This window comes from Camelus ferus, chromosome 21 (assembly GCF_009834535.1).
Source record: "Camelus ferus isolate YT-003-E chromosome 21, BCGSAC_Cfer_1.0, whole genome shotgun sequence".
NCBI classification, from domain to species: domain Eukaryota; kingdom Metazoa; phylum Chordata; class Mammalia; order Artiodactyla; family Camelidae; genus Camelus; species Camelus ferus.
Genome location: NC_045716.1, coordinates 13,958,162 through 13,973,129, shown reverse-complemented (window position 1 = coordinate 13,973,129; position 14,968 = coordinate 13,958,162). Strand labels below are relative to the sequence as shown.

Genomic DNA, 14,968 nt, shown 5'->3' with positions numbered 1-14,968 from the left:
AACTATATTCAATATCTTGTAGTAACTTATGGTGAAAAAGAATATGAAAAGAATATATGTATGTTCATGTATGACTGAAGCATTGTGCTGTACACCAGAAATTGACACAACATTGTAAAGTGACCATACTTCAATAAAAAAAAATACAAAAAATAAAATAAAGTCATTTAAAATAACTTCTTTCTGAGCAATTATGCTGTTAACTGAATACACATATAAATATTTTATTTTTGACTTTTAGGAATTATGTTTTTATTTAAAATATTTTTATTTTTAAAAAATATTTAAAATATTTTTAAAATATTTATGCTTCTAAAGACAAACCTTTAGAATATTCAAAAATTCCTCTCTCTCCCCTTTTATATTTAACCATTTAAAATTTTTTATTATTCTTTTATTGGTTTTTTTTACATGAACAAACACATACATGGGTATCTATATACTAACTATATATCTAAGTAGATGTCTAGATGTAGATATAGATGTATTCACATCTTCCCTTTCTTATATAAATGGTAGCATACTGTATGTGTTCTTCACTTTGCTTTTTCCGCTTAACGATAGGCCCTAGAGATCACCGCATGGTAGCATTCCCTTTTACACTGTATTGTGTTTCGCTGTGCAGCTGAAGCTGTTTATTTAACTGTTTTCCTCTTGATTCAGCTTCTTGCCAGGCTTTTGTTGTTGCAAATAGTGCTGTACAAGTGCCCTGTTCACACATGTTGCCATATTTTTCTTAGTATGTTTTCAAGACAGTGTTGTAAAATCTAGATTCTTAAAATAGAAATTTCCAGTGTGATTGCTGAGTTAAATGATAAATGCACATATAATTTTACTAAATACTTGCCAACTTCTCCTCCATCAGGGCCATTTGGCCGCTGTGCATTTCTACCAGCTACTGTGCATTCAAGTGCTAGTTTCACCGTAGCCTTGCCCGTGAAGCATGTGGCCCAAATTTTGGATTTTTGCTGGTCTTAACAGGTGGGAAATTGTATCTCAGTGTAGTTTTAATTTACATTTATCTCATTATGAGTGATGCTGAGCATCTTTTCACATGGTTAAGGGTAATGTTCATGCTTTTACTGAGCATTGTCAATTTATTTCTCTATGTACCCATCAGACTCTTCTCTATATTTCAAATTATTACCTTATCTTTCTGCTAACTAACAGAGCCTCACATTCTAGCAAGAACAATAAACACCAAAGGACCCTCAGGTCCTAGCGTAACTGCAGTTGGAGAGTGGTACAGGGATCACGGAGAATCACAGACGTGTATGCACATGGGCAAGGGTACAGATATTTTCAAGTATTGATTAAGGTTTTGAATTATGAGCTAAGAAATATTGGATTTCTGAGGAAATTAAGTTAATTTCATTTACTCATTAATTCAGTTAATATTTCTTGAGAACATGCTATGTCCAAACACTGAGGCACTGGAGATACAACGATGAACTTACTCCCCAACCTCAGGGAGCTAATGGAGAAGGGAATGACATTATTCTCCTGATTCAGGCTGAAAGATCACTCCTAAAAGAATATATCTTCTTTCATGTGAGTTTCCCCATGTTTCCATTTGCAGTATCCAGACACTGGGGATCAGCCCCACTAGTGGGTCAAAAGCAATAGTAAAAACCCTAGTTTCTGCCACAGAGATGACTCTCAGTACTGCAGGAGGACCTTCAGCCTCATCTTGTCTCATTTGCTGCTTCTAGTGATGAAGGAAAAAAGATCTGGAGATCTTACCAGTAGCTCAAAGCCACACAGAGCCAGGGTCCTAGGTTTTTAGGTCTCACTGGGTTATTTCCATGGCATCAACCTTGTAGAGAAGTTAAAGGAGGAAAAATAATGCAAATGCAACCACACCCTTTGGTCCCCATCTGGTCTAGAGAATAACTCCTATTAAGGGGGCCTCGGGCAATATTTGGTGGCGGCGTTGGTTCTGCCAGACTGTTCCCTGGTCCCACCCTTATGTGCTAAATCACAGAGCTCTCCTGGGTCATGGACCTGGTTCAAAGGGACTGCAGGATGTTTTCAATTTCATGAGGGAGACAGTAAAAACCAGTTAGAGAAAAGTGGGAGCAGGAAGATACAAGTAACATGCTGAGAGAGGAGGAAGGCTGCTCTGAGCTGATTATCCATATAGATTTTTCCTGAAGGGACGGACTAAGGCTCATGATATGTGGGCTTGTACTTAAGCAACTAACATATGGATGTAGGGGTTCTGGATCTCTGTCTGATAGAGAAGGTTCTGCAACAGGGCCCAGGACTTAAGTGGTTGACTAAGGCTTGGGCTCCAGTTCTGTCAATAACCAGCTGCCTGAATCCTCCTCAGGTCACATCAATCTTCTGAGCCTTGGTTTCTTCATCTGTGAAGTGAGACAGTGTGGCTATCTGCATGGATGTGAGGATGAAAATGGGTCATGTCTCTGAATATGCTTTATAAAGTTCGATGCTTCTTCTATTCCTGAACTGGCTATTCACAAACCCCTGCTGGACCAGTTCCCTCCCCGAACACCCTCAAGCGTGCATATACATACCGCAAGACATTTGGATAGGGAAACTGAGTATTTGTGATTCACCAAGGCTGATTTTTCTAGAAAGTGGCCCAATTAGCGTTTCAGCACGGTCTCTGAAGCCTGTGCCTGGATGCCAGGCGAGATGAGACACTTTGAATCCACCTCACAAAGCTCCTGCTCCAAGGCAGCTGCTGTGTGTACTCTTCTCAGAGCGATATGAAATAATTGCTGTTGGCACAGTGAGCCCATCTCTCCTGGCAACACAAAAGAAAACGCAAAAGCATCTCCGGTTTTGATTGCCAAGAGACTGAAAGTAGCCTAAATTATGAGTCCAGGTGCCTCTCTACAGGAATCCACTTCTGGCTCTCTGAGAAGCTGGCGTCACCTGCGGCGGCACGTGCTTCCTGAGCCCCGCGCCCCTGCTCCCTGGGAGGTCCGCGGGTCACTGGGTGAGCTCTCAGCCTGGAAGTCTGGAAGGTTCCTTAACCTGGTGGTAGACCAGGCTGACTGGTGTGTCTCAATACCCCTGGGAACCTGGGAAGTGAACTTGAGGTGGAAACAGATTGGCTTGACTTTCCACGGGTAGCCTTGTTTTGATTCAGAAAAAAAAGAAAAAAAAAACTCTTAGAAGATTGTCACACTGAGTAAGCAATGCTCGGTTAAGACTTTCACCTATGGAATACTTCGTGTTGATTTTACGAGGGAAAGGTAAGATAGAAACATGATGGGTTTGTTTAAAAGCCTCTAAAGAGGAAGCTATAGTCTGCTGCCATGTGGACCAGCCTCTCTGGGGTTTTCCTCCATCTTTGCTGCAGGCTTTTCACTTTCATCTCCTTTGCCAGTTCTCTTCCATCATGTGCCCTTAAAGATACCCTCAGGACTCGTCCTTGGCTCCTTTCTCACCACACTCCCTCACCCACGGCATCTCCTTGGTGTCCATGACTTTACCCCCTCCTGGACGCCTGTGCCCCTTCAAGCACTGAACCAGCCAACACTCTCTCCAGAGCTCCAGGCACTTAGACCTCACACCTCATAGCTGTTTTCATTATTCTTATTTATTGCTAATCAAACTCATCTTGCTTTCAAAAGGATTTATTAAGGTGGATTACAAAAATAGATTAAAAATAAAAGCTAAATAAAGGTAATAAAGGCAAAGGCTATGTGAAGGTAAAAATTAGGACATTTCTTAAAACAATGATGATAAAATAATGGAAAAAGTTGTTTCACAAATCTATTTAGAAAAGTTCTATGTAGTTGCATGACCTGCATCATAAGTTTGACTCTTTGAGCTTGCTGTTAACCATTGCAAAGAGGGAAGAACACAAGTTTATAGTTTATATGTTATATTAAAACAGTATGTCTATAGCAAATATCTTATTCATGAGTAGGCAAAAAGCCTTCCTAGCAAGCACACCTGAGAGAAAATTCTCTAGTGGATTCTAATCAATAAGAAATTTGCAGTGTGTGATCAGTACCTTCAAAAACATCCTAAGGGTAATAAATACAAAAATGAGAGACCTGATATTGTTTCTAATGATTTCCTACAAGTGTCCAATGAAATAACATAGCTACGTAAAAGAATTCCAGACTAAATCAGGACTCAATATTGTTAAGATGTCAGTTCTCCCCAGCTTGATCTATTGATTCACTGAAATCCTAACCAGAGTTACAACCACTTATTTTATAAATGTAAAAGTTGATTCTCAAGTTTATATGAAAGGCAAAGGCTCTAGAATAGCCAGAACAGTCTTGAAGAAGAACTAAGAGGACCCTGATTTCAAGGCTTCCTATAAACCTGTAGTAATCAAGGCAGAGCAGTATTGGCAAAAAGACAGACCAGTAGACCGATAGGAAAGAACAGAGTCTAGAAACAGACCTACACATATATATGATTGATTGATTTTTTTGCAAAGGTACCCAGGCAAGGGGGGAAGGAAAAGTCTTTTCAATAAGTGGTTTCAGAACAATTGGATAAACATTTCCACAAACAGAAAAACTTCAACTCCTACTTCATAACACAAATATTAATATGAGATGAATCGAATGTCTAACTGTGAAAGCTGAAACTACAGTGCTTCTAGAAGAAATATACTAGAAGATATTCATTAGCAAGTTAGGCTCCCAAACAGGGAAGTCAGAGGACAGGCGGCTGTTAGAAGTAATCCACGAAGGAGAGAGTCCAATGACAGTGAAGGGAGATTGGTCACATACAGGGAAATGGATCAAATAAGGAAATAAATGAAAGAAAGTGGGAGTCTGATTTTTTAACTCCTGGAGGTGGAATATACTGATACAGAAAGGGGGAAAACTCGAATGGACCATGTGGTATGTTGGATTGGAATTGGAGGCGTTGGTGTGAACTGATGGTCTTCAATACAGAGAGATGAATGTAGAAATAAACATAGAGGTAAAGTACAGGATAGTGTGTGTGTGGAAGAAATATATGTATTTAATTCACTGGATCTCTCCACTGCTGAGAGGGGCTACCACTGCCAAATCTGGGACAATTTGAATGTCAAAATAAATAATGATAGAAATGAGTCTTAACCCAATGGGTAAAATAGCAGGAATCCGTAGAGACTTAATAAGTTGATGAATAAATTAAACGTTTAATGAGAAATGGGATGTTTCCATAGTCTCTAAAAACCTCTCAACAGAATGCTTGTTAATTGCAATGGGAAAACAAGTCACCTTAGAGTGGAGAAACTTTGAAGACACCACCTTGATCCAGCGATCAAAGTTAACATCATCAGTAAGAGGAAAATTGAAATCCTCTGCCACCGGATAGGATGCAATGGGAAGAACACAGCTTCATTTCTGTGATATTCTTGTCAAAGATGCATGAGTTTAATCACGAAGAAACATCAGACAAACCCAAATTGACAGGCATTCTACAAAGTAACTACCTTGTAGTCATCGGAAGTGTCAAAGTCATGAAAATCAAGGAGACTGAGGAACTGTTCCAGACTGAAGGAGACTACATACACATGAAAAGTAAATGCAACTAAGTTCTGAACTAAGTTCTTCTGCCCCAGTGAGCGCTACTGGGAGAACTGGTGAAACTTGAATGGGATCCGAGGATATTCATGCTGATCTCCTGATTTTGATGGCTGTGTTGTCATTAGGCAGGAGAAGAAAATACATATTAAACATACATATTTAGGGTGATGGGACATTGTGTGGGCAACTTATTCTCAAATGGCTCAGAAAAGAGTCATTTGTATTATAGTTACTTTTTTTTAGTAAGTTTGTGATTATTTCAAGAAAAATATTTTAAGGGGAATACTTTCTAGTGGAGGGTGCTATAGAATCACACCACTTTCCTGCGCACGTTTGGCGAATACGTATGTGCCAGCCTCAGCCGCTCCCTGCCGTCTGTGGTGTGGCTGCGGGACGGGCCATCTGAGGAATCAATGACCCATTTTCTGGAACTGGAAAGACATTGAACGGTGCCTGTTCTTTAGGTCTTCAAAATAGGTTATGAATATTTCCAAGATTCCTTTTTTTTGGAATTTAGACTGGGTCACCTCTGAATGAGCTTTAACTCTTTTAGAAGGTAGAATAGGTCTCTCTCCATCCTTTAAGAAGGTGCAGGTGGTGGGTGGTGATGGATGAAGAAATTTAGGTCCTGGTGAAAACTGAATACTCCCAGTTGGTTATAGGTGAAGGCAGCTGTGTTGGCTACTCTTCATTTGCACTTCCCCCTTCCCCCCACATCCATCCTCTTTCCCTTTCTTCCTTACTTTGTACTCCAGGGGGCTGATTCCCATGGAGGATACAGCCTGATCCCTTGGGTTCTACCAGTGGGGGTGAACAGGATGGAAGAGCAGAAGGAGAAAGTAGCTGTGATATTTCCTCTCCTGCCCACTCCCTGCACTGGTGCCACTGTTTCAGAATCCCCACGGATGACACGACACCTGGCTGTACACACTGCTACAGAGGATGAGAGCTCCTAGAAGACAGCTAACTTCCCTTGTTCTGATTCCATGCCCAGTAAGCAATGGAGGGCACCATGCCCGTGGGATGAGAATGCCTGGGTCAGGTGGCCAGAAGACTGATCTACTTGACAGCTGTAAATAGCAAACTGGTACTCTGTGTTTGTTCAAAATACTAAAATTCACTGTACCTCAGTTTCCTCATCTGCAAAATGGGAATAATAATAGGACTTGTAGAGTTGTGGTGAGGATTGTAAAATGTTATATGGAAAGTGCTTGAAACAGTGGCTGGCCCAGAGCACATGCTAACTGTTTGTTATTAGTATTGTACATCAGGTTCTGTGAAGTTGGTTAATGTGACTCTGCTTTGAAAGCCAATGCCCTGTCAGTGTGCACAACAGCAACTTAAGAACAAGACCCTGAAGAATGGCTAATTTTCCAAGGTACGTATTACCTGGCAGGGATCTCTCTGGACAGCCAGATTCCTTCCTTGGGTGATAATATGCATGCCTGACCTTGCTATATGCCTTAATATTTGAAAGTGCCAGTGAGGATTGTATGTAAAACTGTCTCAAGTGCCTAACAAGTGTCTAGCACACAATCCTGCCTCAGCCAGTGGTAACCTTGGTCTCTCTTCTCAAGCACCATAGTCTTTGAACCGTCAGCTGGACACTACGCATTAGGAAGAAATGCCTGACAGTCCAAGGAAACTGTATTGCTGGGCTGATTTTGACTGTAAGTAATCTGATTCTCACTGAGTTTCTGGATTGAAATAAATTCAGCAGGAGCGTGTCATCTTGCCAACTGACAATGTGATTTGGGGCCCAAGTCATAGAGACCTGACCTGGAGGGACAGAAAGGTCAACATCACCCCCCTCACCACTTGTAAAACTCCTCATTTTCCTTCAAGATGTGGCCCAAATGTCACCTCCTCTTTGAAGCCTTCCCAAATCTCTCAGGCTGAGTTACTCAGGTCCTCCCACTGCATTCTTGTGGCATCTTCTCCAACTGACGTAATCGTGTCCCCATCTGTCACCTCCACTACACTGTAGCTCCTCCTGACTAATAATGTCACAGTGACCTTCACATCCCCTGCAGCCAGCACAGTGCTTGGCACCTAGTAGGTGCTCACAAAATATTTGTGACTGAGGTAACGCAGTGGGTCCTGATTTCCCTTGTTTACTTATCCAAGCCTGGATCTGAGGCGGGTGAACCTTCCAAGCCCTTCCAGAGGCAGAGAGGTGAGCCAGGCCAGGACTGGGGGAAGGTGGCCACCTCCCCTTCCACAAATGCTTCCAGAACACACTTGTCGAACTTTATACCATGAGGGCTGGAAGGCACCAAATTATCTAGAGGACCAGGAGATGGCCGTGGGAAGGATACTGTGACACTAAACATGAATTCACTCAACAAACATTTATCAAGTTTGTGTCAACATGTGCCAGGCTCTAAGACTCAGTTGCTACCCTCACGAATCTTCCAGGGCTGGGCAGACACAGACCATGGTAATGACAGTCCCGTGGGACAGGTGCTGGGATGGGAGGGAGGATAGGGCACCCCAGGAAAGGACATGGAGGAGAAGACCTTGAACGTGTGGCAGAAGGGAACAGTGGCAGAGCTGAGCACTGACAGTCGAGCAAGTGGCTTGGGGAGAGGAGTCACCAGTTCTCTCCGACAGCTGGTGCAGGGGGCTGCTTCCTGTCCCTCTCTCAGGAGGGGTGCCACTGGGGTGCAACTGTCAAGGGCATCTTCACCAACCAACCTCCCTGAAGTGTGTGCCCTGACTCCCAGCCCGTGTGGTCTTTGTGACACTGTGGGCACCTGGAATATCCTTCCATGACCAGGCACAACTCTTTCCTGTCCCCAGCAACTGCGAGCGACACTGCCTGACCCTACGGTGGCCACAGGCAATGAGACCCACAGGATCTGACCTTCTACTCCCCTTGACCCTCTCTGTCACCTTGCCCTACCTCTCCTAGGAAGCCCAGGAGGCCCATGGTAAGTCGACACAAACCCATGAGACACAAGATCTACCCTGGTGTCAATAAAACCCACATTAAAAGAGAAATAAGAATTTCCACTGACAATTTATTATTGCTGACACCATTTTGAATGTAGAGAATTTAACAAAATATATAAAATCTATATTTTTTAATCACAGATGGACAACATATTTACAGAACTGCTTTTCTGATCATCCGGGGGAAAAAAAAAAACCCAACAGTGTTTACTTACGAGGGAATTGCATTTGGGTAAGACTACCCACTGGGCTACAAGACCCAAGCAGCCATGACATAGCCTGAGATCTTAAGAGCGGAGGAAATAGTCAACAGGGAAGAGGCCATGGGAGGCGCAGGAAGACAGCCGAGCCAGCAAAGCAGAGCCAGCAGCCCAGCTGAGCCAGGAAGGAGCAGAACAAGGCAAGAATGAGGTATCAGGAAGCAGAGGTGGGCATGTCAGATACTCTGGCCTTGAGAGGAATCACTATGACATGAGAATCCAGGGCCAGCTGCAAACTAGCTCCTGTGTGTGCGCGTGCACGTGTGTGTGTTCATTTAAGCCATCTCCTACTTAACTCACGAAACTAGCAAGTGGGTTTGGGTGGGGGTCATCTTTGTGTCTGCAATCCTAGCAGGGAGACCAGAGAGGGGAAGGCCCAGCCTATCGAAGCAGTTTCCCAAGTTAAGCTAGATTGAGCACCAGCGAGGAGGGCTGTGGACTGTGGGGGTGCCTGGGGAAAGCAGAGGGGGCAGGGTGAGGCCCAGGTCCTGTCCCCAGGAGCTCACACTATAACACAGGCGGAGAGACACGCTCAGAGAACTGTGCCAGGTGGCCCATGATGGGTGAGGGACAGAGTGACAAGATTGTCCACAGACATGCAGGAGATCAGGATGGGGCCACAGAATTCGCTGGGATTTGAGACGGGCCTGGAGGGACAGGTAGGATTTGACCTGGCAGAGATGGAAACCGCGAGGGGGTTCCCGGCCAGACAAAGAAAGCAAAGCCCCGCGAGGGAGTATGCAGCGCGAAATGGGGTGACCCTCGCAGGGAGGGTCTGCAATGTTCAGCAAAGCTGTGGGAGATGGGGCTGGAAAGGGAGCTTGAGCCCAGGCCAACGTGGATCCAAAGCAAGGAGTTTGCCCTGAAGTTGGAGAAATAAAGGGACTCCTTTATGTGCTCATTGATTCATTCATTCCACAAAGATGTACCGGTTGCCAACCCTCTGCCAAGTGTTGTTCCCCTAGGTGCTGGGCACGCAGGCGGGCAGGGCAGCTCCCCGCTGGGGTGTTCAGGAGCCAGAGCACCCGTGCTCAGTGCTGCCCTTCTGGGGGTCCTGCCAGCTACAGGGGGAGGTGGAGGCTGCGAACAAGTCCAGGGTGAGGGCGGGGCCCTGAGCCGCTCCGCAGTGGGAGGGTCCTTTCGCAGGGGAGGGCCCTTGGCAGGGTCCCGCACAAGTGAGAGTCCCTTGCCAGGCCAAGCCAAGTCCTCGAACAGCTGACCCTGGGAAAAAGCATCCCAGCAATGGCTGGGACGAAGGGTCAGAAAAGTGGGGCTTGGAGAGGAGAGGGGGACAGGCAGGCAGGAGAATGAACCCCGAGTCCTCCCCTGACCCCAGCCTGCAGCAGGCCCCGGTCATCGGCCCTCCTGGTCAGACTCCCGGCCGGTGTCCCTCTGGCCTTCATGCCTGTAGTCGTCCTCGTGCCTGTAGTCCTCCTCTTCCTCTTCTCCGGAAAGCTCTGGCGGCTGCTCTGGCGGCTTGTGGTAGGCCACCCGGTCCCTGCAGACAGTGAGGACAGAGGGGAAGGGTTTGCCCCGACCCAGGCCTGAGGGAGCTGGGCCTAGTGCCCCCTGTGGGAAGAGCATCTGTCAGACCCGCTGTCCCCACCCGTCCAGAGGCAAAGGGACACTGGGCTGAAGGGCTGGGCGCAGGGCGGGAGGAGGATGGCACAGGCTTGCTCTGCTCCTGAGCGGAGGGCTTCACGGGACCAGGCTGGCTCCCCTAGGCGAGGAGGGAGCGCCTGGGACAGAGGAGCCGCCCACAGCCGGCCCTGGGCCCCCACAGGGCGCCCTACCCTGGGATCAGGGACTGGTGAGCCACCGGCCTTGGTGGCAAGTCCTGGGTCTGCAAGGCCACTTTGGGATTTGGGTAAACCATTTGCTCTTTTCTCGGCTATAAAATGGGGCTGATAAAAATCACAGCTGCCGCCCCGGGGGTGGTCAGTGGACGAGGCGGTGAGGAGCTGGGGCTCGCCTTGCCTATCTGTTCAGGCCCCCGCCTGCAGGTGTCCCCGGCACTCACCGCCGCGCCACCTCGGCGTCCTTGGCCTCGCTCCTCTCGCGGCAGCAGCAGCAGTAGACGATGACGCCGATGACGATGAGGGCCGCAACCGCGCCGCCCGCGATGCCCGCGTACAGGGCCACGTTCATGGAGGCTGCCAGACACAGAGCTGCTGCCGTCAGAGCCCCAGCCCCAGTCCCCAGCGCGAGCCTGCAACACGCGCCGAGGCTCCGGGGTGGCGAGCACGCCGAGCACGCGGAGGATGAGGAACCACAGCAACCGGAGTCTCCGATGCCGGAGACGGTCCCGCCCAGGCTCTGAGCAGCCCCAGTCCTCCTCCCAGCCCAGAGGGCCGCGCTGCCGGCTCCTGGTAGCACGCCATGAAAGGCCCGGTCCGTGGGAATGTGACCAGACCAGGCAGGGGGATACTCTTCAGGATGGAGGTGCAGACAGTGACAGATAGGCGAACAGATCTGGGCTACCCCAGCGCCATAAAAGTCCTTGGATGTCAGTCATACCAGCTCTGACTCTAGCTCACCCCCAAGCTGGCCAGTGCATCCCGCCCCAAAAAGATGGAGTGCCGACTCTGCAGCAGCCAGGCTTGGGCACTTCCCCCACGCCCACTGAGCGACACTAAGGGCAGACAGGACTAAGCAGGTCTCCAGAAACCAGTCTTAGGCGTTATTTCCAAAAACCAAGGGAACTGGGCTGGCCTCCAGATGAGGGGAGCCTGGGACAGAGGCATGTGGCTGTCACCTCAGCCACCCTGCCAGTGGGAGACCCTAAAGAGACTGCCCACGTCACCTTCATGGTGGTCCCTCTCAGCGGACTTTTGGACCCCCAGCCAGTCACCTTCTGGCCTTTGTCCCCTCTTCCTCCCTCCTTCCCCAACTGCTCTTACGATATCTGACAGCCACGGTGATGTTGCAGGACTCCGTCCCCACCTCATTGCTGGAGGTGCAGATGTAGTAACCCGACATCTCTGTGGAGATGTTCTTCAGAGTGAAGGTCTGTCCTGTGACTGGGAAGGAAGACCGGTCAGGGTGAGGGGATGGGCCACCGCAGTAGGGTGGAAACAGCCAGGAGGGAGTTTAGATGCCTGAACTGCCAGGCAGATACAAGCATGGACCTGAACCTGTCCTCATCTATAATATATACGGAGTAAATGTCCACCTTAAGGCTGCAGGAGGATTAAACCAGGCAGGCTGCATGGCTCTGAAGTGCTCAACACTCCCATTCAGGCAGGTACCCTGGGTGTGAAGCCTGGTTCTGCCATTTAAGGATTTTGTGACCTTTGGTAGGGAATTTAGCATCATTGAACCTGTTTCTTTTTTTCTTTTTTAATTGAATTATAGTTGATTTACAATGTTGTGTTAGTTTCTGGAGTACAGCATAGTGATACAGTGTGTATATATATATATATATTCTTTTTCATTATATGTTAGTACAGGATATTGGATACAGTGCCCAGTGCCAAACAGTAGGACCATATTGTGTCTATATGTTATATATAGTAGTTTGTATCTGCTAATCCCAAACTTATAGTCTATCCCTCCCCTACCCTTTCGCCTTCTGTTTCTTTATAAATAAAACCGGTCAGGGTGAGGAGATGGGCCACTGCAGTAGGGTAGAAACAGCTGGGAGGGAGTTTAGATGCCTGAACTGCCAGGTAGATACAAGCACTGCCCTGAACTTGTCCTCATCTATAATATATATGGAGAAAATATAATAATATAATAATAGTGCCTGCCTCCCAGAGTGCTTGTGAATATAAAATGGGGTACTAGTAAATATAAGCCCACAACTGAGTGCCTAAATGTATAGTATGTGCTCAGGAAACATACATTATGTATCACATGGAAATGCTTTATCATTGAAAGTTATGATTATAACCACTTTCATGATCTTCAGAAACAGAATCCCTTAGCTTGGACCCATGTGAAAGAAACCTGGAGAAATCAAGAACTCTGACTTCTGGATTTCTCTGCCATGAGTGACACGTGTGTGTGTGTGTGTGTGTGTGTGTGTGTGTGTGTGTGTGTGTGTGGTGGGGAGAGGAGGAGGCGGGCTATCAGTCCAGTCTCTTCCACCTCCTCTTCCACCACTCTTGTAAGTCATTTAACTTCTTCCAGCCACAGCTACCTCACCTGGGAGTGGAAGTATAAGTACCTGGTGCCCCTGAGTTCAGGGCAATGGTCCAAATGTCCTCATAAGAAACCTTCCTGCTAAATCTATGACCCTATGAATTCCTTCACCTTGAAAGGGAGAGCTTTGTGCTTGGACATATTTATATGCCCTGTCCTCAAAGAAGCTCGGGCATAACTGCTATTTTGAGAGAAGAGTTAAAGGACCTTTGTCCTCTAACTCGCTGCAGAGCCAGCCTCCCCTGCTGTCACCAGGTGCTTACACTCCATCCAGAGGAGATGCTCTAAATTGCAAATAGGATCCAGTCACTGCCCTGCTCAGACAGTTCAGAGGCAGCCCATCATCTTCAACAACAAGTCCAGGCTTCTTCATATGGCCCCGAGGTTGCAGTGCTGGCCCTGGCCATCACTCCAGCGTGGCCGCTTGTCAGTTCCCCTGGTGTCCCACCTCCACTCTGTTGCAAGCTTGCATCTCGGTGTGAATTTTTCTTGTCTGAATGCACTACTCAGTATATTTCCTCAAATGTAATGTCCTCTGATTCTTCCAGCAATCTTGTATGGGAGATGAAAGACATATTTCGATCTCCAATGTCGTAGAGGTAACTGGAGGCTTAGGGAAGTCAAGTGACTTGCCCAAGGTCACAAAATTAAGAAATGACCAAACAGTAATGAAAATTCTGTTTTAGGTTTAGAACTCCCTGGAGTAGTTAACAACTTTCATTTTAAAAAAATTATAAAAGCAATGGATGCTCATTACAAGAATTTATACATGACGTGAAACTATTACTTTAAATCAATCCAATCCAGAAAATCTTTATAGGCTCATCACATCAGCTCAAAACAAGATAAAAAGTGTCTCCCTGTCCTCTTAGCGCTTCCAGAATATGCAGGAAGCCAGACATCAAACAATGGTGATTATAGAGTGATTAGAGTCCAAAATGGAAGCACTATTTGCTTGAGCTCATCTGAAGGGTCAGGGAAAGCGTCTGTGAAGAGCAGAGAATAAAATAAAAATCATCTGTAACCTCACCAGCTGGAAATAACAGCACTTTGATTTGAGGTTTTTTATTTCCAGTCTTTTCGCATACACTTTCTTCAGATTCTTCCCTTGACACCCAGCACACTCTTCTCTGGATACACATTCTCTGTAAAATGCTACCCCATCTATCCTAGAATTCCATTCCTTGGTGCTTGTTCTGGAGTACTGCTTACATGTGATATTGATACATGGTACTGAGAAAGGGGTCCGTGACCCAAGCAAGTTGAGAAATCACCGAGATAGAGCTTCTGATGTGCTAGTGAGCCCCGGGCACCTCTGACAGGGGGTTACGGTATTAATGGTCTCATTTTCTAAACCGATTGGATTTTTTTATTTTTAAGAGGCTTCTCGAAGGAACACACACTGGGAGATGCTCTATGAGATGGGGCTTTTCCCAGGGTTGTATAGCTCTTATCAGATCCCCACTATTTTAGAGTGTGAAACTCAGTCTATGTGTTAAGTGTACACAGCACGTGGCAGACAGAATGAGGTTCGGAAGACTTCAGATTCTCCCCAGGACCTTCCCGTTTGTCAGAGCCCAGCTGTGAGCTCCTGGCCTTGTTTAGGGTCGGGAAATGTGTGGCCTCCTAGACCAGAATCAGCGCTAACCTTCCCCAGTTCCTCAGAACGAACACTGGACATTAGAAGCTACTCTGGGATTAACCAGTACACACTGATAGCTGCAAGATCTGCTTTGATTCTGATTTGGGGCTTCCAGGCCCCTTTTCCTCTTGGAAATGACCCTGAAATTTGGCTAAAAATGTTTCTGCTGCAGTGGCGACACCTTGTGGTCAATCAGGAGAACGCATAGGATGGTAGGGCTCCCATTCCCTCTGCTCCAGTCGGGGAGAGGGTTCTTTCCAGAGAAGCCCTAATCTGCCAGAGACACCGATGTCAACTTGACAAGATTTCACGTTCCTGCCCCAAATCCACACCCTGATCCCATGGTTTGTCAACAAGCTCAGGCTGCCTTCAAGATCTTTCCCGGCTGCTTGGGAGCAGGGCCCATGCCCACCCTTCCTCCCCTAAAGTGCTCCAGCCCCAGAATTACCCCT

The 14,968-nt window shown here is 46.8% G+C and overlaps 1 protein-coding gene across 2 annotated transcripts in view; it reads right to left on the bottom strand.

The window, feature by feature from the left end:
• Positions 1 to 8,534: 8,534 nt before the first annotated feature.
• GPA33 (glycoprotein A33) overlaps positions 8,535 to 14,968 on the bottom strand; it is a 33,134-nt gene continuing 26,700 nt past the window's right edge. For both annotated transcript variants that reach the window (XM_032463814.1, XM_014567046.2), the window contains 3 exons: positions 11,632 to 11,751; positions 10,752 to 10,884; positions 8,535 to 10,229 (listed from right to left, as the gene is read on the bottom strand). In XM_032463814.1, the coding sequence (XP_032319705.1) occupies positions 10,085 to 10,229; positions 10,752 to 10,884; positions 11,632 to 11,751 (398 nt within the window). In that variant the 3' untranslated portion in view covers positions 8,535 to 10,084. The remainder of the gene's footprint in view (positions 10,230 to 10,751; positions 10,885 to 11,631; positions 11,752 to 14,968) is intronic.